The sequence below is a fragment of the Hylobates moloch genome, unplaced genomic scaffold, assembly GCF_009828535.3.
Source record: "Hylobates moloch isolate HMO894 unplaced genomic scaffold, HMol_V3 SCAFFOLD_8, whole genome shotgun sequence".
Lineage (NCBI taxonomy): Eukaryota > Metazoa > Chordata > Mammalia > Primates > Hylobatidae > Hylobates > Hylobates moloch.
Window position 1 is genome coordinate 68882054 of NW_026652283.1, and position 26538 is coordinate 68908591.

The window sequence follows — 26538 nt, forward strand, 5'->3', positions numbered from 1 at the left end:
AGCCCAGGGTGGAGTGCAGTGGCCAGATCTTGGCTCACTGCAGCCTCCGCCTCCCAGGTTCAAGCGATTCTCCCACCTCAGCCTCCCAGGTGGCTGTGACTACAGGCGCGTGCCACCATGCCTGGCTCGTTTTTGTATTTTTAGTAGAGACGGAGTTTTGCCATATTGGCCAGGATGGTCTTGAACTCCTGGCCTCAACTGATCCCTCCACGTCGGCCTCCCAAAGTGCTGGGATTACAGGCATGAGCCACCATGCCCAGCCCCTCTTGAGATTATTTCAAAGATGCTAAGGTGAATTTCAAGGTGTGGTTTTCCGAAACTATTATTCTTTTGAAGGCCAAGCATTTATTCAGTTCATATGTAGGGGGAAGAAAAAAAGCTTCCATTACTTGTACCTCCATCTTCTGGATGGCAGCCCCCCCCACCTCCCATCTCTCTCTCTCTCTATCTCTCCTCCCACCACACACACACACACACACAAATGTAAAACCACAAGATTTAATGCAGAGATTCAATATTAAATTTTACCCCAGCCATACATACAATGACAAGCCATATGTACAATGACAAGTATACTGAGCTCACAGATTCATTAACCTCTTGAAATTAAAGAAGGGAAAGTTAATCATTGCACAGAAAAGAAATCTTTTATTGCTCAAGTTAGGCTTAAAACTTTGCACCTCTTTGTTTCCTTTTGGATATGTTCTAAGACTAGAAATTAAAGTCACAAGGAAAAGAAATCCCCCTTGGGGCACAATTCATCCATTTGGAGAATATGCTGATCTTTAAGGGACAAGTATTTCTCTAGAAAAGGCAAAGGGAAGAGAACACTTTAGAAGAAAAACAAAGAGGACTCAAAAAGGAAAAAGAGGGGTGGGAATGGCAAAAGAAAAGAGGGAGATAAAATAACACTCAAGACATTTGTGGATCAAGAGGTATTATGTGGCCCAGATGTCTCAGCAGTGAGGACATAGCACAGCACCCCTTCCTTCTAAATCACATGCCACAGCTTCCCAGTACCCCTTCCAGAGCAGCTTTTCTGTTCTGCCTTTAGCTGTCCGTGCCCTTTACACCTAAGGAATACCCATGTTTCTGGGGATGTGGATTCTCTGCTTCCTAGAAAGAAAGGCAAGAAAGGTGCCTGGGAAGGAACCCACGTACAATGAGCTATGATAAATACCTAACAATTTATACTGCACATTCTATCTAGGATAGGCTGCCTCTTCACTGAAATCTATTAATTATTCATTCATTAAATCAAAGACCCATTCCTTGATTGGTTACTATGGGCCAGACAGGTAACGGTCACAGAAATAAAAGAGAAAGTGCCTGCTCTCAAGGAAATTATGGTGTCATAGAGAAAAGCAGACAAACCGATTATTAGTATACAGAGATGTGGAGGAAGTTTACTCAACAAATGGCCTCAATTGTGATATCATCACAATTAAGCCTTTTGACATTCATCCTTATTTCCTTACTCCGGTGTAGACTGCCACATATTCAAATACACAAAGAGACCCCAATGTATGCCCATGCAGCAGGTGACAAGAGCCAGGTGCTTGTGTTTACCTGTACTTGTTTCAGCACTCACCCCGTCCTTACACCATTAAACCGAAGAGCCATTTGTAGAGCTTAAACACTTAAAAGCCAGTATTAAGCAGAACCTCAGCTCTGCATCTGGGGACAAAATACCCCGCAAAAGGGATGGGAATCCCGAGAGTGCAGCCAGCATAAATCACGCCAACCTCACTGGGAAGACAGTTATAACAAAATGCACTTCCTCCTCCACGAAGAGCAAAGGCTTCATAGACTGTACCCAAGCCACAAGCTCCACACCAGACCAGAGATGGGCTGGTAGGCAGAGGCAAAGGTGGTTTCAAGGCTTCTGTGGCTTTGAAGAAAACATCTTTGAGTGTGAGAAAGCATTCACATGGTCTCTGTGGGCATCCTTTCCCTGTGGTCGGGCACTCTTCAATCTGTGGCTGTTGATTTCACCACACACTCAACTTGTCCCGCCATAGTCCTCCCTAACGTAACCTTCAAGACAAAAGACCACTAAGATCTCCCTGCAAACCTCATCAGAATGTGGCAAGTCTGGGGCAGTGATCTTTCACTCTATGATCTTTGACAGTGGGTCCTAGGGGCAAAAGTCTCAGACTCTTAAAATCTTATCTGGCTCCTTCCGTTAACAGAGAAAAGTAAATATTTAGCCACCAGCACAGAGGTTAAGAGAAAAACAGCTGTAATCAACACTCCACTTCTCACCCCTCCCAGATCAGAGGTGAAGCCTGACACCCCTGACCCCTAAGTGAGCTTCCTCGGTGTAGCGAAGCACAGAGCCCAGCCAGCAATAATTCCACATATAAACAACTCTTGCTAGGCATGAAGCACACACCAGACAGTAATCAGCTTATCTAACAGAACAGGCCTCTTTTCCGAACGCAGAGGAGGATTAGCAGGCTTGAATTACAGCCGTGAAGTGTAATCAAGCCCTGGTGGACCCTGGCAAAGGCTACTGTATACTCCTGCTGGGCCATGGGTTGTTGGCACGATGTGGTGTACCTACAGGGGACGAACAGAAAATGCTTGAGATGATAATTACACTGGGAGACAGCGGTTGAGAAATGGGGAAGAGCAAGCGTAGAGGGGAGAGAAATTAGATTCCAGCTGATGCCCACATCCTCCACATCTTCCAGTCTTTGGAAAATCTTGAAGTTACTGGATTTGAACAGATTTTTCTGGCTTATTAAAAATAGAATTTTGCCTACATCACAATATAGGGCAAACTCCTCCCTCACTTGGTCACAGAAGCAATTACAGTATTGTCTGTAGTACACAGCCCATGGCCTCTAACCACAGTGATGGCCACACTTGGTGATGTGCAACTCAGTGGGGCCTACAGGGGCCCAGCTGACATGGAAATCACAAAGGAATTTGAACCTGGACTCAGAAATAGGTAGACAGTTTTAAGAATTGTATCCTCACCTTGAAGATGCTAAAACCAACCAGATGGGGGTTTCCTTTTATACCTCCCAGATGGAGACTTCTCATTTCACTTGAGAGTCCAGCATTTAATGATATGCCTACAAAAAAGTCTCTACTTAGTACATTCCATGAAAAAAGGCAGTATGACTTTTGAATTTTTTGAAGCTTCCCAAAAGTGCCTTGCTGAAAAAGAAAAATGTCTTATGTTAAGTTTATTTTTTTCTTGTTCTGTTATTTCTGAAGAACTTTCCTTAACATCCTATTCATAGCACCCCACTATGTAAAACAATTCGACAACTCATTAGCTTTTCCTTAAAGTAATCTTAGCCCCCTCTGAAGTTCCTCATCTGTCTTGCCATCTATCCTTTTCTCTTATTCATATTTCTTAAAGATCAAAGAATTCAAAGTGGATATCACATTAAAAAATTGCCTACACTAACACGGGGAGTAGTAGAAAAATAGCTTCCTGACTTTCTTAAGTTTTGGGCCTCTTGAGGCAGATCCACTGCGTTAACACTGCAAACACGCGTCCTTCTCTTCAGTCCAATCTCTCCCCAGCTAACTCTTTCTAATACCAGCTTTCCAATGCCTTCCCAACACCCAATCCTTTCCAGTACACTTGGAGAGAGCAGAGACTCCAGGTGACATCATGAATCCCCTCTAGAGATGATCCGTGGGTGAAGAGAGAGCCATGGCCCACGCAGTGTGGGGTACAGTTAAGGGCTCTGCAATGTGCCACAGGCCACTCGTCCTACCAGTCCCAACCTATTCCTCACTAGCTTATCCCTTAAGACACATGTCCCCAAAACCATTCTCCACATTTAATCACAGCATAGAAGCCTGAGAGCAGTGATCTTTCACGCCATAGTCTTTGACAAGGAACTCTTAAGGCCAAAACTGCCAGACTCTTAAACAACTGATAAGTGCATAAAACTAATTTTCAAAACAATTTAATTGACTACAGTCTGACTGCTGGTAACATGAAGATATACCGTGTGTCAGCAGTGTTTGAAACAGGAATGCTGAGCTGAGTGGGTCACTCAATTCAGTCTATCAGGTTACGATCTGAGAGTGGAAGGCAAGAGACAGCATATCAAGAAAAACTCTGTGTGTGTGTGTGTGTGTGTGTGTGTGTGTGTGTGTGTGTGTGTGTGTGTGTTATACCTATATGCAAGAGCTGGAAAATAGAAAAGAGCTCTATTTGATGAGTGACATGGAGTAGAAGATCCTTTCAGAGATCTTTAAATTCATTCCAAAGTGCAACCAAAATAATTACAGTATTCAAAATTGTGCCACCAGTACGGAGCGCTGAGAACAACTGCACTTAGTGGAACAAAGCCACAGAAATGCAAGAAGGAACCAAAATCTACCAAGAATTACCTTGGAGATGAGTTAAGCTGATCTGACCTTATGATAGTTTTGATAGCCAAGGAACAGGTCAGGGCTGAAGCCCAGAACTGGATATAGTCATATCTGAGAAATCAGACACTCAAGAGTAGGAGTCACCTCTCTGGGTCTGAGTCAGCAGGCACCTCCCGCCTCTGACAGGCCTAACCACTTATCATGAACCAGGCATGCACTCAGGGTAGCCTAAATGCTAAGTACTGCCAGCAATGCTCAGACTCTCAGCCAGCCCTGGAGGTCTTCTCTGGGGCCACCCAACTATCCTTTCAGACCTCATTCTGATATCTCTGCCTCAAAAAGCATGCATGGCAGCAATAGTCCCCAATCACTGTCCCTTTTAAGGTGTAAGGAGGACAGGGCAGGGGAGTGGGCTGTCCTAGTCCCTTTCAGGGGCTATACTCCAAGCCACAAGTCTGGTTTCTATTTCAATTTTCCAAATTGATATGTGATCCTGGTGACAACAGTCACTCTCTGCACTGGAGTGTGTTAGCATCATCTGTAAAATGGGCCACTTGCCTTTCTTTTTCCAGGTCAGTTGTGAGTTTTATAAACATCCTCGTGGCAAAGCCCTCTCCAATTTGTTTTCCTATCTGATATCTGATACGGCCCCATCAAACAAGCACACTTTTAGAGTGGCTTGTCAGAGTAGGTAAACGGTGTTGCACCTTTGGCTAGGATTTAAAATGTCTGAAAGGGGTTTAAACCACATGTTCTTTTAAAGATAGAGAAAATTTCACTGCTGTACCCCAAGATCTAATGGCAAAGAATTTTGGTGTAGTAAATGTTGTATGTTATGCACTGTGATGGAAAGTATTTCATAATTACAAGGTGTTGTTGCTACGGGAATCTTTCTTTTGCATTTCCTATCTGTAGCTAAAATGGATTTTGCAGCAGATCTTTGGATAAAAGCTATCAGGTGCTTTCCTGAGAAAGGATGATCAGACAAAGGACAGCTGGAATTCTTGGAGCAGGATTTTTTCCCCCTATTCTTGGGGTAGGGCCCACACTTGAATTCAGCTCTATCTTCCCTTACAAAGATCTCAGTTTCTACATTCCATTCTCCTTCCCTCATGTTTGCCCAGCCCCCCTTCCGGCCTGGAGGCCCAATCTCGATCTCAGACAGACAGGTCTGGCGGGGGCAGATGGGTAATTTTTCCTTTCAGCTTTAATGGCTGCTATTAACAATAAGTTGCCCTGCCCTACTAATGGCTCAACTTTCAGCTTTTTTCTGATTGCCTATGAGTAACACTGTGTCACATGAGCTGTGTTTAACAGAGGTGTAATAAATGCCAAAGAAAAAATATTACCCAAAATAAAAAATAGTTTGTCCCAGTGTGGCCAGGATCTCATGACTCGCAACAATGTTCATTTCAGCTTCCAGCGCAATTTCTGTTTGCATTCTTTTTTTTTTTTTTAAGGGTCTCCGGAGGCTTTAAAAAAAGCTGTTTAAGAGAAAAAGCAGAAAGACTGTAGTGATTGTCAAGTGCAAGGAGTTCTGCATTCCAGACAAACAAATGCAGTGTGCAGACAACAGACAGAGCGGCAAGGGAACCCCCTCAGCACAAGGGGACAAAGGCAGATAGGCAAAAAGGTAACTTCTACACGTCTGCCTTTCATGAAAGGCAGCCTGCCCTCCTTGGTGTGGCTTGGAACTTCAATTCTGGCTACCAGCATACAGAGGTGGAGGAAGAGAAGGCTGAACACCATCCCCCTCTCCCAACACACACCCTGGAGGCAAGAAAGATATCAAGTTCTCATTTTGTTGCAAGAAAACTACATTCTCCTTTTGATAATAAGCAAAAAAATACTTCTATATTTTTCAAATAGTAGCTGGTCGGAACTGTTCCAAACCCAGAGAAAAAAGCAATAAACACTGAAATCCCCTGGCAGTCCCTGAGTTGAAGATGTAGGCAGGAAGTATTCCATATCTTCAAGGTTTTTAGGGAGAAGCAAGAAAACAGTAGAGGAAGGGTGGAGGAGGCCTCCCAGGAGGCCTGGGAGTGAAGTGTACAAATCCTATGAAAGCTGGAACCTTTGGGCAACAGAATCAGGAGATGCTGACTTTAAATTTAAATTACCTTGCTGAAAAGGATCGGCCCAACACAGTACAAGCAGCAGTCTTTGGAATGAAAGCATCTTTTACTGACCTATGCCTCACTTTCAGAGGTCACGGCTGTCTTCACCCTCTTCTTTGCATGTATCTCAAGCCTATGCAATTAACACCAATATTTTTACTGCACATCTGAGAAAGGAGACCAAGGGCATCAAAAGACATGGCAGTGCTGGGACTTGGCTTCAGAAATGCACTTTGCTCAAGGAAATTCTCTGAGCCACCAGTACAAACAGTTAGAGACGGTGATGCACTTCAAAAGTTATAGGAGAAAATAGAGATGAGCCAGTAAGATAACTGCATAATTGCACCCTATAGGAGAAGATCCTTAAGGGGAAAATGATGGACCCCTATATATGCAGAACAGCTTGAGGCATCATGCTGCAAGACATCCCAGCAATGAAAACTGAAGAAGAGAAAGGCACTAGCCTGCAATGGTCAAGAAGGGAAGGAAGTGTTCACCCAAGTGTGAGGCTGAGGTAGTTGGAGCACAGAAGGTGACATTGATTATGAAGATTTCCCAATAAAGAGCTGGCTACAGTGAAAAGAGCCCTAGTTTTCAAGTGAGAGAGATGTCCTTGGTCTGCCACTCTTGGTCTTCGTAATCTTGGGCAAGTCACTCTGCTTTATCTATAAAGAGCAAAGATGGGACTGGGAGGGCTAAGACATGGACCTGGAAAACAAGCATTCTCTAAAAAGGCAGAGATAGTCAGATAGCCTTTGAATAGCAATTTAGACTTCTTTATTGTGATAGTATTTTACACCTTCCCAACAGCTTTCATTTTATCTCACCTACATTGTCTATGCTGACCCACACATCAAGCCTCAGAAGTAGATTCTGGATGCCTATTTTTTAGGAAAATAAGTTCAAAGTTACGGCTTACTCAAGTGCAGTTCTTCAATGTCCATGCTCTTCGCACTACCCTGGGCTTACACCAGGAATTCAGATAAGCACGGGCTGTCTGCTTATGTGCAGGGATGTACTACTGGTCTCAAGTCAGTTACCATCTGAAAGCTAAAAAAGGGAGTCAAAAGGTAGGTAACTGGAATAGGTGCAGGCAAGCAGAGAGAAAGTGTGGGAATCAACATGAGCACTGACTTTTTTATAGACCAAAATGGAGTAAGGGCATGAGGGCATGAGGGTAAGTGACTGGAACCAAGTTCCTTTTAGTACTATAGAGTTTCATCACTTATATATAAGTTATTCATAAATGATTTGGTGCCACAGTAATAAAAGTTGGCTCAAGGTCCACATTTGCCATGCTCCCTAGATTTCCAACTCCAGCTCAATCTTCCTGGTTATGATGGTGTCATTCCCATTTGTACAGCACACACAAGACCTCATCTGGTCCTTACAACAGCCTTAGGAGAGGACTGGTTCTACGGGGCCCATTTAATAAATGTCAGGGTAAGACTTCATCATGTGAAGGGCAGAAGAGTGTGCATGTCCCAGGGGCCTTCATTAGGGGCAAGGTGCTTTCCCCAATTTATGTATAGCACCTTCTGGACCTAAGTCTTCCCTTGTGTCACACTTTCCCCTGCAGGACCACAAAGATGAAGCCACCTCTGACACCAAAGGAAATGTGTCTTCTGCTCACCTTTGTAGGGGCCAGGAAAGAAAATGTACCCCAAGTACATTTGACCCCTGTGAGATTCTTCATGATCCACTCTAAAGCTTTAAGCCAGCAAATTCAATGTATTTATAAGGGAGTCAAACCACATCACATGTGCAAGTTCAGACAAAGAATCCGATGTTCGAATCAATTTGAATGGCTGGCCTGCCTTCCTTCTTTCCTTCTTTCCTTTTTTTTTTTTTCTTTTTGAGACAGAGTCTCACCCTGCTGCCCAGGCTGGAGTGCAGTGGTGTGATCTCAGCTCACTGCAACCTCCGCCTCCTGGGTTCAACCAATTCTTGTGCCTAAGCCTCTAGCGTAGCTGGGGGATTACAGGCGTGTGCCACCACACCCAGTTAATTTCTGTATTTTTAGTAGAAACAGATTTCACCATATCGCCCAGGCCGGGCTTGAACTCCTGGCCTCAAGTGATCTGCCTGCCTCAGCCTCCCAAAGTGCTGGGATTACAGGCGTGATGAATGGATTTCTTAATGAGAGTTTTCTTATCTCACACAAATAGGTTGACAATATTCCAGGTCGAAGGTGGGGAGATGAGGCAGAGTGGATTGGGCACACTAGAAAGAGATGATATGCTTCTCTGTCAATTATTTTCTTCTTCTGCTACACTCAGCACAAGGCAACTGTTCTTGCTGGCTGGAACCATTCTATCGGGAACCACTGGGTTTCACGCAATGGAAAGCCATTGCAATCTATAAATCCAAGTCACATTTCCGAAACATTTAAGGGAGCAAAAGCAAAGTTATAAAGCAGTGCTCGGCCTCCATGAGGACTCAGAGAATGTTAATAGTAGGGTCTCCCCTCTTGATGATTGGGTTCCTGCAAGGTTGAGAGGCTGGATTGCTTTGCAGGCCCTGTGCCCCTCTGTGTCCTGGGCTTCTTGTGTTGGAATTCAGAACAGGATGGATAGTCTGGTGTGTGGGAAGAATACAAGCTTGGACTTAGAATTCAAGCCTTAAGTCCCAAGCTAGCACTTATTGTCTGGGAGGCCTTGGATGACATCTCAGAGCTTGTTTCCTCAACTGTAAAATAAAGCCAGCTGTACTTGCTGTCTGCAGTTTTGCTGAGCCCCTAGCACATGGCTGGTGTGAAATCAATGTTAGGTTTTTTTACTCCCTTTTCATGTCCCTTTAGATAATATGATTCGAAAGAGTACTATATTTTGGCTTAGCCTCTCTCTGAATGAGAAAAGTTGTTTTTGTTAAGTAGGCACATCTACTGATGTGGGGAAAAAAAAAAAGTATATATGGAAAGACCAAAAAATATCCTCCCTTTTCAGAAGATGTAGAGTTAAACCACATTCTGGTTCAACAACATGAGTCCTTCATTTGAAAATCTTGTTCTATTTAAATACCCTGTGGTTTTTAGTTGCAATTTCATGTTTTGCTTAATTGTCCAGAGTGGCAGATGTGATTTTTGTGTAAGTTTCTATCCCATCTGTTTTTCTGTGCCAGAAATATACGTGGAAGGTACTGAGACTTCTACATAAGAATGGGCCTTATCTACACTTATAATAATAAACTTATAAACTTGAAAATGAACCAAATCTGAGTTGGCAGTGAGTACAGAAAGCCTTTTTTTTCTTTTTTCTTTTTTTTTTTTTTTGATGTTTGTACTACCTCCCACTTTTACATTCTCCCCTTTGCTCCAAATCAGAATTCTTTGGGGATGACTTATCAAGAGATATTTTTCCTTGTGCAACTGAGAGTTAACACGTTCCTGGTACTTAGGAGTAGAGCACAGATGGACGCAGAAAGCCATATCCAATCCATATCCCGTCCACTGCTCCTCTCCAGGCCCAGCACATGTATATGCCTCCAGTGCACTCTCTGATAAAATTTCTAGGATAAAAAGGTATTCCTTGTATTCTAAACCAAAGCACTGGCTTTGTGAGCATGAGACCTGTGTGGAAGCCCAGGGCCCCTCATGCAGAAGGACCCCGTGTTTGGTTTCATGCTCTGGTGACACCATCTTGAAATACTTAATTTTTGAATGAAGAGTTGACATTTTCCTATTGTACTGGGGCCCACAAATTATATAGTCTGCCCTGCCTCAGAATGTATTGTTTGTATTAAGAACTATTTTGTAAAGAGTGAACAGCCATAATTAAAACAGAATAAGCAGGTCACAGTTAAGGCACATTCTCTTTTGCAGTAGGTCCAAATGGACCCTGGAATCTAGCTTTATGACACTTCCTGAAAATGTGTTATAGGTTGCAAAGAAAAAAAAACAGGATAAAAGTTCACACCTGTAATCCCAGCACTTTGGGAGGCTGAGGTGGGTGGATCATGAGGTCAGGAGTTCGAGACCAGCCTGACCAACATCGTGAAACCCTGTCTCTACTAAAAATACAAAAAGATTAGCTGGATGTGGTGGCGCGTGCCTGTAATCCCAGCTACTCAAGGAGGCTGAGGCAGGAGAATCGCTTGAACCCGGGAGGCAAAGGTTGCAGTGATCATGCCACTGCATTCCAGGCTGGGTGACAGAGCCAGACTCTGTCTCAAAAAAAAAAAAAAAAAGAATAAAAGAAAAGGAAAGAGAAAAGAATATATCTGGAATACAACCCATTTGTAAACTGGAAGCCGTTGATAAGGAATATAAAACTCTAGAAAAAGCCTTTACTTTTTATCCAAACTTGGAATCAGAGGGCGTGGGATAAGGCCAAGTCCCTGCTTCTCACTAGCTGTGTGACCATGAGCAAGTGTCCTGCTGCTTCTCTCTCAGCATGAGAGTCTTTTATTTATTTCCTCAAGAGCCCTTCCTAGGGCACGATATGTGTAAGGGATGGTACTTGATTGGTGTTCCTCATAGGTAAAGCAGGGGTGATGATGATTAATAACACTAATAATGGAAGTGAGAGAAAATAAAAATAAGAAAATATAAGTGCTCTGAAAACTGTAAAGTGCCAGGCAGATGTTACTCTTCCTAAATCTGCAATGATGACACTTTATATTTCTACAGTCACCGCTCAGTCCAGCTGTTCCTCTCAAGTCTTCCTTCCAGCCTTCCATGCAGCCACATTTAAACTGTCCTTCTAGGTTCCCTTCAACCTAGCATATACTAATCTCCTCCTTCTCGGCTTCTGGATTTTGTGCTTGAATGATGTCATACAGTTACTTGGTTTCTGTTGTCACCCAAGTCACAAATTTATTAAGTATCATCATGGCCATCAGCTGCTGCATGTACTGCTTTTCTGATTGCCAAATGAGAGTTACCCATCCAAGGGCAGGGACCATATTTTACCCTTCTTTTGTCCCCCAACGGCATTTAGAACTTTGCTAGGGGCATGGTACATGTTCATAAATATTTTTTAATTTATTCAAACAAGGTTAGCAGAGTCAGTGAGGATAGTGCATAAAGCCACCAGCTATGATTTCACATAACAGTATTTTAAGGGGCATTTCACACCCTGACAGAATGAGAGTATCTGACTCACAGTGACACAAGTTTCCATGGTACCCTGGAAACTGGATGGTTTTATAATGAGACAGACCTAAGTTAAATTCCAACTCCTCTGCCTCTTGTTAGCTGTCTGACTCTGGGGGAGTCAGTTCACTTCACAAAGCCTCAGTTGTTTCTTCATCTGTAAACTGGGGAGAACCACATTTATCTCACAGGATCGCCATCAGGTTTAAATGAGTTAACATGTGTAAAGCAATTAGACTAGAGCTGGGCACACAGAAGGCATCCAATAAGTGTTAGCTGCCTTCTCTCCTATGTTTACTAGGTGAAAATCATTTTGAACAGCTGTTTGCTTTTTCCTCCCTTAAATCTGGTACCAGAAGGGAGCCATTATCGGGAGCCAATCATCTTCATTGATGAAGCCAAGTTCCCTCTTCCTGTTCCAAGTTTCCAAAACAAATGAGAACAGAAATTACTCTGTGTTCTTCAATCAGTAAAATACATTGATGCCCACTCCATTGCACATGTACGTGTGCACAATCTCACACATACGTGTTATTGCACATATACCAGAAGCAATTTGTTTTTAAAGATAACACTGACTCTTGCTGGGCAGAGACAAAAATCATGGAAATAGGTAGGGCTACATGTACATCTCTATACTGCTTGCTCTTTTTTGTCAAGACATCACCTCTATATGTTTCTAAAATTGAGGGTTAAATCACTGTCTGTATACTGTTGACAACCATATATGTGGCCGCTGATAGAAGCAATTAAGCTGGAAAGGTGAGGGTGGAGGAAGGGTATTTTAACCTATAACTATATGGAAACCTGTCCTCCAGTGCTAGAAAATTCCTTCCCAAAGAAGACCAATTCACAGGAGAATTATAATAAAGACAACTTGGCTTATAAAAACCAAACCAAAGTCTTAAATTACAAGAATAATATCTTTGGAAGTCATTGCAAATGTTCCAACAGAAACTACTGAAACAGTAGCTGCAATAATGGTAAAGATATATGCACACCTCTACATTTCATATAGGGTTGTGCAAAGGTTTCTTAGATAAGAAACCTATGCATTTCAAGTTATATATATAGATTTGTGGGCTGAAGTTGTCACAAATAATAGTCTTTTTCCATGTAGGTGGGCTATAACTATTTAGACAAATTCCAATAAAATTATAAAGGCAAGATAAGAAAAAGAAAAAATGCAGCTGAAAATGTAACAAAATAAGACAACTAAATTATGAGACTGAACATCTGTGGTCTAAATAAAATATGTGGTGGTGCAGGCAGCACCATAAAGTTTCTCCTGACATTCTGAAGAGACCAGCAGAGCTCACTTATGAGTAATGTGGTCATCCCCACATTACTGCAACAAAAATATTAGAGCAAGCTACACTGTCAAATATTCTATATGGATTTGTGACCTAAGGAAAATCATATTAAGAGGCTAAAGTGATATACAATGTGAAATATTATACAGATACACAAATACACACAAAATCCTTCCTGTTGTGAACATACAGGTGCTCTATTTTCATCTTATTCTTTAAAAAATACAAATAAATCAAAGATAGCTATCTGCCATCAGTACCTCTGAGGTATGATGTGTGTGTGTATTGTAACTCCCAAAGCTTTTGGGGCAATTGATATAGAAGACAAAGAACTGAGAGAAAATGCCCCACTTGCCGAGCTCATTGACAAGAGTTACAGAGCATAAAGTATATGCCTAGGTACTTGGAAATTTGGATTCTTTTTTCGTCCAGAAATAATGTTGACAGTAAGAAGCCCTATCTACTGAGGTCATATATGGCATTTAGGTTCCCTGACCACTGGCCACCAAATAACCAAGGAATTGATCCTATAAATCTCCACAATCCTATAAACCATTCTATTAAAGTTTAAGTAGGAAGTAACACCAAGGGGGCATGTGAATTTAGTAGCCTGGAGCACACAGATTAATCTTTATGAATTTATTTCAGAGTTTGTGGTCACTCTTGTCTCCACAGATTGCTCACCATGGCATGATTGGAGTCAGTCCCTTTTCAGTATTGCTGCTGCTTGGGAAGTACATCACCTCCTCTTTGGATGTGCCTTGCTGCAAATGTGTACAATTATACCCAATACAGCAAACATTTATTAATATGATCAGGATTTGCCTTTGCCCTCAGCCAGATTCTCTAGTATAACATGACACCTATGTTCTAAATCAGATCTAGACAATTAAAATGACTCCTCGGTCTATCTTTCTTGGTTAGGGAAAATCTGGAGGCTACAACTAAACCCAAGTGCAGCGACATTTCAGAAACTTGCCCTGTTGCTAAGAGCTGGAACATTTTTACCCAGCTATGCTACATGTCCAAGACTCCCTTGTAACTAAATGTAGTCATAATACTAAGTCCTAACTGATGGGATACAGGTGGTAGTACAAGTATTATGCTAGAAAGTCTTTTTTAAAGGGAATAAGTCTACCGTTATTCTCTGCCCCTTCCTCCATTCTGATGCCTGGAATGCAGATGGAATGGCTGGAGTTCTAGCAGTCAACTTAGATCATGAGGATGACACAGGATCACCTTTTAGGGAAGACTGAGTGAAAACTCAGGAAGGAGCCTAAGTTTTTTGTGGTCTATGGAGCCACCCTGCCAGCCCTGAACTGCTTGTATCTTGCTTCCTATGTTTTGAAAGGGGGTGGATGTGGTTTCAGTTACTCACATTTGAACCTAATCCTAACACATTCACATTGGACTTGAATTGTGATTTTGACTGTTTAACCTCTCTGGGTTTGTTTTCACATTTGTAAACTAAGAAAAATAAAAGCTATCCCTTTAGAATTGTCATGGTATCAAAATCGAGATAATATACATGAAAAGTACTCTGTACACTGGAAATTATTATACCAATATTAGTACAGCTGCTATTATTTTTCAGTTTATTACGAATTTCCAAAGCCCAAGCAGGTCAATGATTGACAAATGAAAACTAGCTGAAAATAAGAACTCCAATTTCATTATTCTGGCAAGATTTCATATTAGCAGAAAATGAGTTCAAGATAATTAATTGTAAGAAAGTGACCACAGGTTATTAAACATTTCTAATTGTTGTGTTCCTAGAAAATTTGCTACAAAGATTTTCTTTTAATTATTTGAAAAATATGGAATAATAGCATTTCTAACTCCATTTAGGTTCCAAATTGCTCATCGAATATCATTTGGATATCAGAAGCTGAGCCAGAAATCAAGATAGACAGAGACACATGGAGAAATGGACCTATTGCACACTGCAGACCCAGATAACCAATTACAAGGTTGGTTCCAGAAGGTGGGTTATCATAAGCTGATATGAAAATAAAGCACACTTTATATTTTTTAAAGTATGTCATATTTCTGAAAGACTTGGCTCTATGTTTTAGGTTAATTTTCACTGTTATCTCTAAGGGTAGGTTGGATCACATTTAACATAGTAGGAAAAACAACTGAGATGCTGAGCTGAGGATTGTTGCAAATTGCATCAGAAAAGAACAGAGTTCCCTAAACTATGCTGCTTCTGCCAACCTGTATTGACCTAGGGCATCAGAGCTCTTAACTGTAACATTCCAACACTTTCTCTTTTAAGCTGGCAATTTCTCTGTAGGCCACTTTATTCTTCATCTTAGTGACTTAAACTTATAGAAGCATGGGAGGCTAAGAGATACTATCAATTTATATTCTATTTAACTTTACAAGGGCAGATCATCAAAATAAGGGTGAAGCAGTGTTGAGCCCACAGGTGTCACACTGCAAAGCTGGTTTCCAACAGTAGGTGAGGAACAAAGTGAAATTAAAACATATATATATTGATCTTCTTGGAGTGCCCATGTAATCTAATACAATATCAATTAATCTTAGAGAATATAGTTGGTTTATCCCCCCTTCTTTGACATTACTGGTAGATATTTGAATTAGTCACCCTTCTAAGAGTATCTATAGTACTGTATTTGCCTAACACTTAGTGCTCATAAATTTGAGATTGAAGGAAAAAAATCCCTCACACTGATCCCAATAAAGATATAGCCCGAACTAAACAGCAAGCTTTACAATTTGCTAAAATGATGATAAGAATAATGTCCCAATGAAAGACGACATTTAATGTTTATTTTTTAGAATGTCCAAAAACATACCAAACCCAAAGCCTTTTGGCATGTGTGTGCACACACCCTCCTCCACACAAACACATTTAAAATACTACTAGTGTCTAATAAATATGTGCATATAAGATTATACTCATAAATTTGCATAATTTGCTCTACACGTGTGTTCTATTTTTATATATTGATCTAGTGAGCTGAGCAGACACATCTTACTGTGAGGAAAAATCCTTTTCCCTGACCACCATCGTGTCCCTAAGTAGTGTGATGTGAGGGGACAGTACTTTTAAGGGCACAGAGGAGGAAAGTGGTTTTACCCAAGATTCTTGAATAAATCATGCAGTCACTGCTAAGAATTGATGAGAAATAGAAACTAAAAAGAAAAAGATGGGTGGGGGCGGGGAGAAAGAGATTGCTTATACTTTTAGAATACAGCCTTATTCCAAGTGAGAGGAAAGAAAGTATCCAAAAATAATAACAATGATTATACATTTGGCTTCAAATGTGAGTGCAAACCAAGTACTCTAAGGAGCAATCTAATTGGGAAATGTCCAAGGTGAAAAAGAGGCAGTTTGAGAAATTCTTAGCCATCAAGCTTTATTGTGTTATTCCAACTAAGCAGAGACAAAAAGACAAATCTCAGCTCCCTACTTTCATTTATAATTGAACCAGGTCCAGAAGGATGAAGCAAGTACCATCTGTAACGCATGCTGCATTAGCAGCCGGGAGAATGAAATATTCAAATTACTCTAGGCCACCTCACATAATGACAGGGCTACAAAAACTGACTTGCAACCACAGACAAGAGAAGAAGAAAAGAAAGTTGTAAAATTTTGTTTTGTTTCTTATTGTTGTTGTTTTGGGGGGCAGCAGTTAACCAAACAAAGTGTTATTCTTAAAGAGGGTGAATATATAACAAAATATGTTTTAAAAAATCCAAAGGAAGGAAGGAGGGAAAGAAGGAGAGAAGGAGGAAGGAAAGGAAGGAAGGGAGGGAGGAGGGATGGAAGGAGGAAAGGAGGGAGCAAAGAAGGGTGGGAGGGAGGAAAGGAGGGAAATGCTACCCCAAACTTCCTCAACTTGGAAACCTTCCCACTTTAGATACAGGATCCTGTTGTTCTCATATTTTGCTTCATATAAATAAGGGGCACTATTTTGGAGAGGGTGGAGTTGGAGCTGCTCATTCTGATCCAGTTAATCAGGGCTGCTGAATGTGTGACATGGTAAGTGGCTCCAGCCCCGAGCAGTAGTCAAGACGGAGTGACAGGCTCCATTTAAGATGTCATTGCACATAATAAAGTGTAAAACTATACTTAAAATAAACGAGATAGAAACAATAAACTTGACTCAGTATTTGAACTTTTACAGACACACGGAGACTGGAGGAGAAAGCACGTGTGGCTGCGTGCTTGGGGACTTTGAAGAGGCCACTACCTCTACAGAGCTTTACAGCTGTGGTTTTTAGGGGGATCTAGTCAGGCTCCACGTGGAGGTCAAGCAGTCATCTCTTACTGTGTGAACTGGGCATCTGATTAGCTCATGGCCAAAACCTCCTAAGGAGTCAGGAGCACAGGCCATAACCAAGGGCCAGGCCTGGAGGCACAGGTCTTCCCTGAGAGTTCCCCAAAGAGTAATTTTGTACTCCTTACGTCTCCTGGCTCCAGAAGTGTCTCCCAGCTCCAGCTCTCCATGTCCCCTGATTGTCCACCTGTGCCAGGGTTGCCTCGCTGCAGCTTGGCTTCACCACTTCAGAAGGTTTAACACAATATTGTCAAGGCTGGTTGGCCCCAAATTGGAATGATACTTTCTTTCCCCCTCTAGGTCCTGCAATTACTGTTACATGTAGGGGTGGATTCAATGTCAAAGCAAATGTTTTCCTTATGTTTCTTTCTTTAAAAAAAGAAAAAAAAATCATAAATGGGAGCCAGCACATAAAGCTCCTGAACCAGCCACCCAGGATTCTGTGTCACCTGGGGTGCAAGGAGTCTTGGCTTCCTTGTGCGTTAGATTTAGGAGCCTCCACTCAGAAGGTGACCCACCCCCTGGGAATCTATGTTAATGGCATACATAAGGGCAGAGCTTGGAATGAGCCATTCTTTCCCCTGCAATCACAGCATGTTACTGGAATGGGGGTTGAGCCAAATAATGATCCTAATCGTTGCCTGTATATTGGTTTCTTCACCCACCTTCCACCCTCACCTGTAAAAAGATTGTTAAGGTACTTGAGAACCGACACTATCCTTTAAAGGCATATTTTTTTAGATAGTAGGATAAACTACATTAAGTAGAAATACATACATTACAGCTGTACAGTGAGGTTTTGTATAGTGCATGCAGCCCAGTCTCCAGAAGTGGGATCAAGAGAGTATTATGAGCAGCACACAGAAGCCCCAGCCAAACCCTTTACAGTTACTATCTCCAAGGGTAGCCAGTCTCCTGATTCCTTTAAGCAGGTTTGTTTTGCCTGCCTTTGCTTGCCTTCATTTTCCCTTACATTTCTTTATCACTCCCACTGGATCCTGGAACTTCCATGCATTTAGTAATTCAGCGAGTATTTAGTGAGTACCTACTATGTGCCAGGCATGATGCTAGGTGAGCACAACAGGCACTCAGCTGATGCTATGGAACTGACTAAGTTGAGAGGAAAAGAAAAGGGATTTTAGTTTCCAGCTTCTTGGCTGTTGGTATGAAAGGAGCATGAGAAAAAAAAAAAAAAAAGTGATCTAACTCTTATACTTTGAAGGGGACAAGTATACTTTCAGATGGTAATTTGCAATCTTGTCTTGCCCTTGGTTGGTCACTGGGAAGGATAGGAAAGGTTGTGACGGAGACAGGGTAAGAAGGCAGTGAGGGCAGGCGGCTTCCACCTGAGCATGGCCCCGGAAGTCACCTTCCACCCATCCTCTGCTGGGGACCATTAGGCAGGGATGCTCGCATCATCTCTATGTCCTCCACTCTGCAGAGCCAAGATCAATCCCTGGCATCATGGCACATCTAAAACCTGCCTCTTCAGAGTCGGCCTGCAGCTCGCAGTGTCACTTCCCACCAAGCCAGGCTGCAGTCACTCGAGTGGGAGTTTTATTAGGTGTAACCCATGACACCGTGCACTGATATATTTAAGCAATAATGAAAAGGGTGGTTGTCTGAAACAACCATTGAAGTGGTAAAATAATCAACAATATTTTGTGAACACAACGTTCCACTCACAGATCTGTGATTCTGTAAGGGATGAAAATAACACAGGTTTCTAGGGGTAGAAGTTGTAGAATCAAGGAGGGAAAATTACTGTGAAACATAAAGTGCTGTAGAAATATGAGGCCGCTTTGGGTAAGGATAAAACTGGGCAAGTAGATGGTTCTGGGTAGGTCTGCTGCCCAACTAAAAATCAGATCCAACACATAGTTCCATCTGTAGGAAAAGTCTAATTACCTCCAATGCCATGAAGTACAATTTTAAATTATAAAACTAAAAGTGTTTTAGTGAAAACACTATAGCATGGGAGTATGTACTTGGTCTTATCAGATCCAAAGGTTCACTTTGACCAGCCCACCAAAGATGAGAAACGTAGCTTTGGTTGCAGTCTGAATTGGCCTGGTGGTTGAAAAACCTTGGAAATTTTACTGGGTCAACCCAACCTAATGTGATTGCCTTAATGGAAACATGCTGGGTGATGAAATAGCAACAGCATGATTTAGAGATTTAAAAAGATAATAATAATAGCTGAAATTAGCTTGAAAAAAATGTATTTTAGAAATCTTTCTTATTCCTTGTCAATACCCAATTGACTGCAGATGGAAAACACTGACTTCATTGGCTAGATATGTTAAAGGGATAATAGAATTTATATGATTAACAGGGTGGACAAGATAACACCTTAAACCTCTTTCAGTATTTTGAAAGCTAAAACATTACTTTGGGGTTGCTACTTAACATTCTTTTAAGCAACTCCTTGGTCTTCCCTATTTGGTCAAACTTCAGACAGTAACTGAAAATGTGAATCTTCAGTGAGTTGAATAGGTACAACTTCAATATTAGGACCAAATATTATTAGTTTCCAATGGCATTTGCTTAGAAATTTCCAGATGTTATGTTAATTAGAAAAATTACAATATTTCATGATTTTTCTCATCAGTAATCTGAAATTGAACTTTATAAGTCACGATCAGCTTTTCAAAAATATCACTATTCCCCATCAGGTTACATCCTTGAACCCCAAAATATTTTTTGTATGTCTCCCTTATAAAAAACCCAGTTTCCATGGGGGGCAATGATACCTTCTCTCTTGTTCATTGCTATGTCCTCTGTTCTCTTCTTGCAAAAAAAAAAAATGGGGGGGCCCTATAAATATTTGTTGCATCTTTCTTCTGACAAAAAAAATCCAGAATAGTTTCAGAAATATGACTAAATACAAATTCTACTTCTTCAACTCCCAACTCCCTTCCCTACAACTCCCAATGCATCACAGAGCTAATGCTGAGTTATTCAATGAGTTGCTTCATAAATACACTTTTTTCTCCTTATCTAGCCTTTATCTGTGACACTGTTTGAATTGTATATTTGAAGTTTGGAATTTTTGCTATGTTGCTATATTACTACATTAAGCATTCTCCATTCAAACATTACGATAAAGCCTAAATATGTATAGTTACATATATTTATACAGACACCCAGCGTCTACTAAAAACATTGTCTTCTATTTGTTTTATAAACACTAAACTTAGTGAGCTAAGAAACATACCAGATATTCTCAAATCGGTTTTCCTCAAGTAAGTAGATTTTACGGTTCTAGTATTTTCATGATATAGGCTTCCATTCTGAATTACCAAAATTTATGTGCTGCCTTTTTCTTCTATGACTACGTATGCAATGTTAGCATTCCTTAAGACCTCATAACTAAGTGTACATTTTTTAAATTGCAACAAAGAAAAAGTAATTATAAATATGATTATAAGCATATGTGTGCAGCATTTCTGTGTACAAATGTGTAAATTATCTCTGAAAAAAAACACTTTTCCAATTTTTAACGTTTTGCAATGCCCAAATTAAAGGATGCTTTTTAAAAATTAAGGTTTCCAACTAAGGCCACTGTTTTCCATAAGATTTTAAAGGGGAAAAAAAATCAGACAGCCCTTTGTGACAAGGACTTGGGTTACATAGGGCAGTGTGAGGAAGGGATGGAGGACTGGTCTTTGTCCTCAGCCATCCTTATGCAGTGCTATTCATATAATATGACAATGATGGCTTACATCAAAAGCTACAGTGCAAATAATCCCCTTCTCCATGCCATCCCAAAGCAAAAGCCAGCCCCTAAAATAAGGGGCAATGTGCCAGCACAGATATTAATTGTATGCCAGCTAGCTCTGTGCAGAGAGGAAAGCAAGGGAAGGGTTTTTTTTCTTTTCTCTTTTTTTTTTCCTGAATTGGATTTTACAACGAATGTTAACTTGCACCAGGAGGCTAACTTGGGCCTCCAGAGCCTTCTTAAAACCCTGGCACCCTGCCAGGGGAGCTCCAACTTTGCAGCCCAGAGAAAGCCATGTTGGCAGCTTGTCAGGAGCCAGGGAGTTACATGGCGCCCTGGGGGTAATAATATTTTCCAGAACGCTCAAGCTAATAGTCCCATGATGGGCGATTGAAAGGACTGCAGGTATGCTCTTCCTTGTCCTCAGCCTTGGAAGCCTCATCCATCTCTGCAAAGTGCCACATCACACTCTGCTGACCTTCATGGCAGAGTTGGGGACACTGTCTTTTGTTTCACTTTACCTCACTGCCGAGAGCATTATGTTCAAGCCAAGTCAGGCTTCTACTTATTATCGTGATTTGAATTCATTTCTTTAAAAAAAAAAAATGCTGTATATGAACCTAGAGGCATTCTGGCACTGAGCACATTTTTATATCTTCTTTTAAAACAACAACAGAATTATGTATACATAAGTACATTTTAAAAAATAACCACACGTAAAAGGCTGGGCGCGGTGGCTCACGCCTGTAATCTCAGCACTTTGGGAAGCCAGGGTGGGCGGATCACCTGAGGTCGGGAGTTCAAGACCAGCCTGACCAACATGGAGAAACCTTGTCTCTACTAAAAATACAAAATTAGCTGGGCGTGGTGGTGCATGGCTCTAATCCCAGCTACTTGGGAGGCTGAGGCAGGAGAATCGCTTGAAACTGGGAGGCGGAGGTCGAGATTGTGCCATTGCACTCCAACCTGGGCAACAAGGGGGAAAATACCCACAAGTGTAGCAGGATGTCTAGTTCACAGCCTAGATTCTTCCTAGATCAATGAATTGGAATCTTCTGTTGCTTTTCTAGGGTAGCTGGAGAAACTGACAGTTGACTCACTTTTGTTCTTCCATCAAAGGTCCAAGGAGAGAGGAGTTGTGTGCAGACTCTCAAAATTCATTCTTAGCTTCTTATATTTTAATCCTTAATTTATTTCATCAAGATGGCTTTTAATTCTTAGCACCACATTCAACATTATACAGAAATTTGTAGGGATCTTTATTTACATTTTATTGATTACAAAGATAAAGACAAAACGAGTTCATTCTTTTAAGCTTTTTGATTAAAAAAACGCAACACAGTGTCATTGCGACTTCTAGGTGAGTTAAACTTCAGAGGAGCTGGAGTACCACCTATAACATACTTAGCACAAAAAATCATGAAGCATATCATGCCCATAAACTGATCTGTATTATCCTAATCTCTCTTCCACACAAACACGCACGCACGCGCACGCACGTACACACATACCCCTCTGTTTTAGAACAATAAACTGAATTTAGTTACCCTGTTGAAAAGTAGGGTAACCACTTCTCCTTAAACAATCACTTTTTCAGTCCCTGCAATGCAACAGCATTGAAACCCACATACAGGTTGATGCCAGTTTTACGTGTTGAAACAAACCAGTCACTCTTTCTCCCGCTAAGCAGTTAAATTAGAGAGTATTCAATTAATAACAGCTGAATATTCTGTCACATTTAGGAAGATGTATGGTAAGACAAGCGAGTTGTGATGTATCTGACAGAAATGATAAAGGTTCTCCCGACACAGTCTGGCAGATACTTGGCTCCTACTGCGGCTCTTTCTCATGTTCTAAAACGTCAGCAGCACAGACCCAAGATCCAGCACTGGCTTCAAGAAAAGAAACACTCTAAAGTGAACAGGGAAGCCTTTGCCAAGTTCTCAAAAGGAGCCCAGCCTCTGCTTTTTCCCGTGAGCACATGGGTCCGAGTTCCCGTCCACACACCAGCCAGGCACATAGGCAGCAGGGCAGTGGGCACACTCCATCACCTAGAGATCAGGACAGGCTCTAAGTCCCCCACCTGCTCAGTCCACCTTTGCCGAGATACATACACATCTTCCCAAGCCCACCCTGCCAGTGGCCAAGGGAACACACTTCTCCTTGATACATACTAAATGACAACGAAGAGTACTGACTCCTTCACCACCACACTAAACAGAAATCTCTTCTCTCCGGGGCCTTTCAAGGCTACTCCTGCCACCTTCAGAGGTGAAGCAACTGCTCAATTGCATCATTCCTGTTTCCAACACTGAGAGCCTTTATCCACATTCCTTTGGGAAACTGCTGGGGCCCAAATTGAAAAGGAAATAAAAGAGACCACAATAAAATTGCTAACATACGGGGAGTAACAGAGCAATCCATGACACAATTATATTACGCTCGTCCCCCAAGCCCAGCTAGCCACAGTGGCCTTGGGGAGGAGGAGCCACTCTCATTTCCACAAATCAAAGGTCAAAACCATGCAAGGGCTGTGTTACTCACAAATGGGTCTGGCCGACCTGCACGAAGTCAAGTGTGGTCTTGGAAACTCCATTTTGAATTTCAAGGGATTCCTTTTCTAAAGCTGAAATAGCATCTCACAAACTTCGGGACTAATGTACCAACAGTAATATAAAATGAGGGGATATAACAAAATCCTGACACAAAATAATGAGAAACAACCACCACCAAAAACTAAACAAAAGACAAATAAGATAACAAGGAGAATTAAATAGCCCTGCTTTCACATAGAGAAATTAATGATGCATTAGTCTAGAGCCTGGTCAAAAATAAAGACTAAGAGTTGCTAACTTAACTCATGATAATTATTTTTTAAATTGAGTTACACCACCTAAAACATCTCAGAACTACATGCTGTGCACTTTTTTAAAATTATAAAATAATTCAAAGAAACAAAATAGACAATCTTGTGCACTTTTTAACTTTCCATTAAGAACTTTTGAGAGCCAGAAAAGAAATGAATGCAGAGGCTCTTTTCCCTTGCAACACAGAAAAAAGATTCAGATCATTTTTACTATTCTCCAACAGCCCCGTTGCTGGAAAATTTGCAAAATACAGGCTTACTTATGTTTGCTAGTAAGAAATCAAATTCATCTCCACAACCCTTCCAAGTTTTATTCTTTTGAAACTTTCATTCTAAAACACACACATGCACAGACATACCATTTTCCCACCAAACGCAGTTTATAAAATTACAACTGGTCTCAGGGATTCAATATACATTCTCCATGAGCAAAAAATACACATGTAAATGTGGAATGGTACACAAGGACTTCATCTTCCTTACCGCAATGACAGGCCGAAGCGTGCAGATTCCATGTGAATCACTGCAGCTGATTCACTGCATTCCTATCCACATCAAAATTGCCCCTTCAATTCTTCCATGTTCTATAAAATTATTATTATTGCCGCCTTCTCCATCTACTTTATTGGCAAATAACTTGGATTAATAAAGCCCTCATGGTGTTTATGAGCAGAAGATCACTTTATTCCCCTAATACACCAAAAGACACTGTGGGGCAACAGGACCTACCACTTAATTAGATTATATAACTGTCAGGAGTTGGTGAGGTTTTAAATTTATATATCAATTAATATTTAATAGAGCTTAATTAACAATCCCCTCCTCTCCTCCTTCCACATTCTGCATTCTCCCCTATGTCTTCCTTCTCAGATCTTGGTCCAGAATAGCAATCTGGCTCACAGTATTTGGTAGGGTGGCACCTATGCACACAGACTACTTTACTCAGAAATGTATTTGCCATGGCACCAGCAGAAGGAAACTATGAGTAGAAATGAATTCCTTTCTTAAGAGCTAAGTGTCTATCCACCTGCATATCTAAGCACTGAGGGCACACACACACACACACACACACACACACACACACAAAACCTTAAAGGGGTCTAAATGGACACATTAACTGTTTGACATCTCTACTTGTTTGTTTCTTGGTAGCCACGTTAAAATCTCCCTTGGCATTTGAAAGGAAATAGTGTTGGTGACTTTGTCAAACCTATGAATCACACACAGGTATAAACCAGTTTTTAGAAGCAGTGTTTCTCAAACCTTTGGGGCTTGAGACCCCTTTACACTCTTAACAACTATTGAGGACTCCAAATAGCTTCTGTTTATATAGGTCATATTTATCAATATTCAGAAATTTGAGACTAAGGAATTTTTTAATATTAATTCCTTTAAAAGCAATAAACTGGCCAGGCGTGGTGGCTCACGCCTATAATCCCAGCACTTTGGGAGGCCGAGGTGGGCAAATCACCTGAGGTTAGGAGTTTGAGATCAGCCTGGCCAACATGGTGAAACCCCGTCTCTACTAAAAATACAAAAATTAGCCAGGCGTGGTAGCAGGCGCCTGTAACCCCAGCTACTCGGGAGGCCGAGGCAGGAGAATCACCTGAACCCGGAGGCAGAGGATGCAGTGAGCCAAGATTGCTCTATTGCACTCTAGGCTGGGCGAGAGAGCAAGACTGTCTCAAAAAAAAAAAAAAAAAGGCAGTAAACCCATTACATTTGAACATAAATAACCCATGTCTATAAAAATGTTTTTGAAACAAATATATTAGTGAGAAGAGTGACTTTTACATTTTTACAAATCTTTTTAAGGTCTGATTTAAAAGAAGATGGCCAGATTCTCCTGTTTCTGCATTCAGTCTGTGACAATATTACATGAAGCCTGTGGAAAACTCCATTGTACACATTCATAAAAGACTGAGAGTAAATAAAGCAAATATTATCTTTTTTTTTTTTTTTTTTTTTTTTTTTTTTTTTTTTTTTTTTTTTTTTTGAGACAGAGTCTCACTCTGTCATCCGGCTGGAGTGCAGTAGCGCGATCTCAGCTCACTGCCACCTCCACCTCCTGGGCTCAAGCGATTCTCCTACCTCAGACTCCCGAGTAGCTGAGATTACAAGCATGCACCACCACGCCTGGCTAATTTTGTATTTTTAGTAGAGACGGGGTTTCACCATCTTGGCCAGGCTGGTCTTGAACTCCTGACCTCAAGTGATCCACCCGCCTCAGCCTCCCAAAATGCTGGGATTACAGGTATGAGTCACCACACACAGCCTGCAAATACCATCTTAAAATCATTATCAATATATTTTTGACCTCGTAGTCTCCCTGGAAATGTTGGGGATCCCTAGACCCTATTTAAAAATTGTTACCTTAGGGGGTTTCAAAATGTTTTAAAGACATAACACAGCAGGCCTGAAGTAGCTAAATTTCTCTTTTGCTTCCCCAGCCTCTACCGCTATCATTTTGGCTAATTAACTGATATATAAGCCACTGCCTACAAGTCACAGTGAAGACAAATCTGAATGCAGGCTTTCTGTTCCAGATCTTATGTACTAGTTCTTATAGTACTTTCTAGCCTAGTATATAACATAAGAAATGATTTTTAAAAAGAAGCCACTGAAAGGAAGAAGAAAAAGAACAATGAACATTTTTCCCAAGCCTCCTGAAAGCTACTTCTGACTGTCTCTGCCCCCATTGGTGCTAACCAAGGGCAGCTGGACCAGCCAAAGGGTATCAGAATGTTTCAGATAAATTTCATTCCCACTCAA

The 26538-nt window shown here is 41.2% G+C and overlaps 1 protein-coding gene across 5 annotated transcripts in view; it reads right to left on the minus strand.

The window, feature by feature from the left end:
* Positions 1-26538, minus strand: part of PBX1 (PBX homeobox 1) — a 294207-nt gene that overhangs the window by 74449 nt on the left and 193220 nt on the right. The window contains exon 1 of one of the 5 annotated variants that reach the window (XM_058443229.1): positions 7384-7448. The exons of the other annotated variants lie outside the window; for them this stretch is intronic. Coding sequence (XP_058299212.1) covers positions 7384-7408 — 25 coding nt within the window. The 5' untranslated portion in view covers positions 7409-7448. Of the gene's footprint in view, positions 1-7383; positions 7449-26538 lie in introns of those variants that run through there. 5 annotated transcript variants of the gene reach the window in all.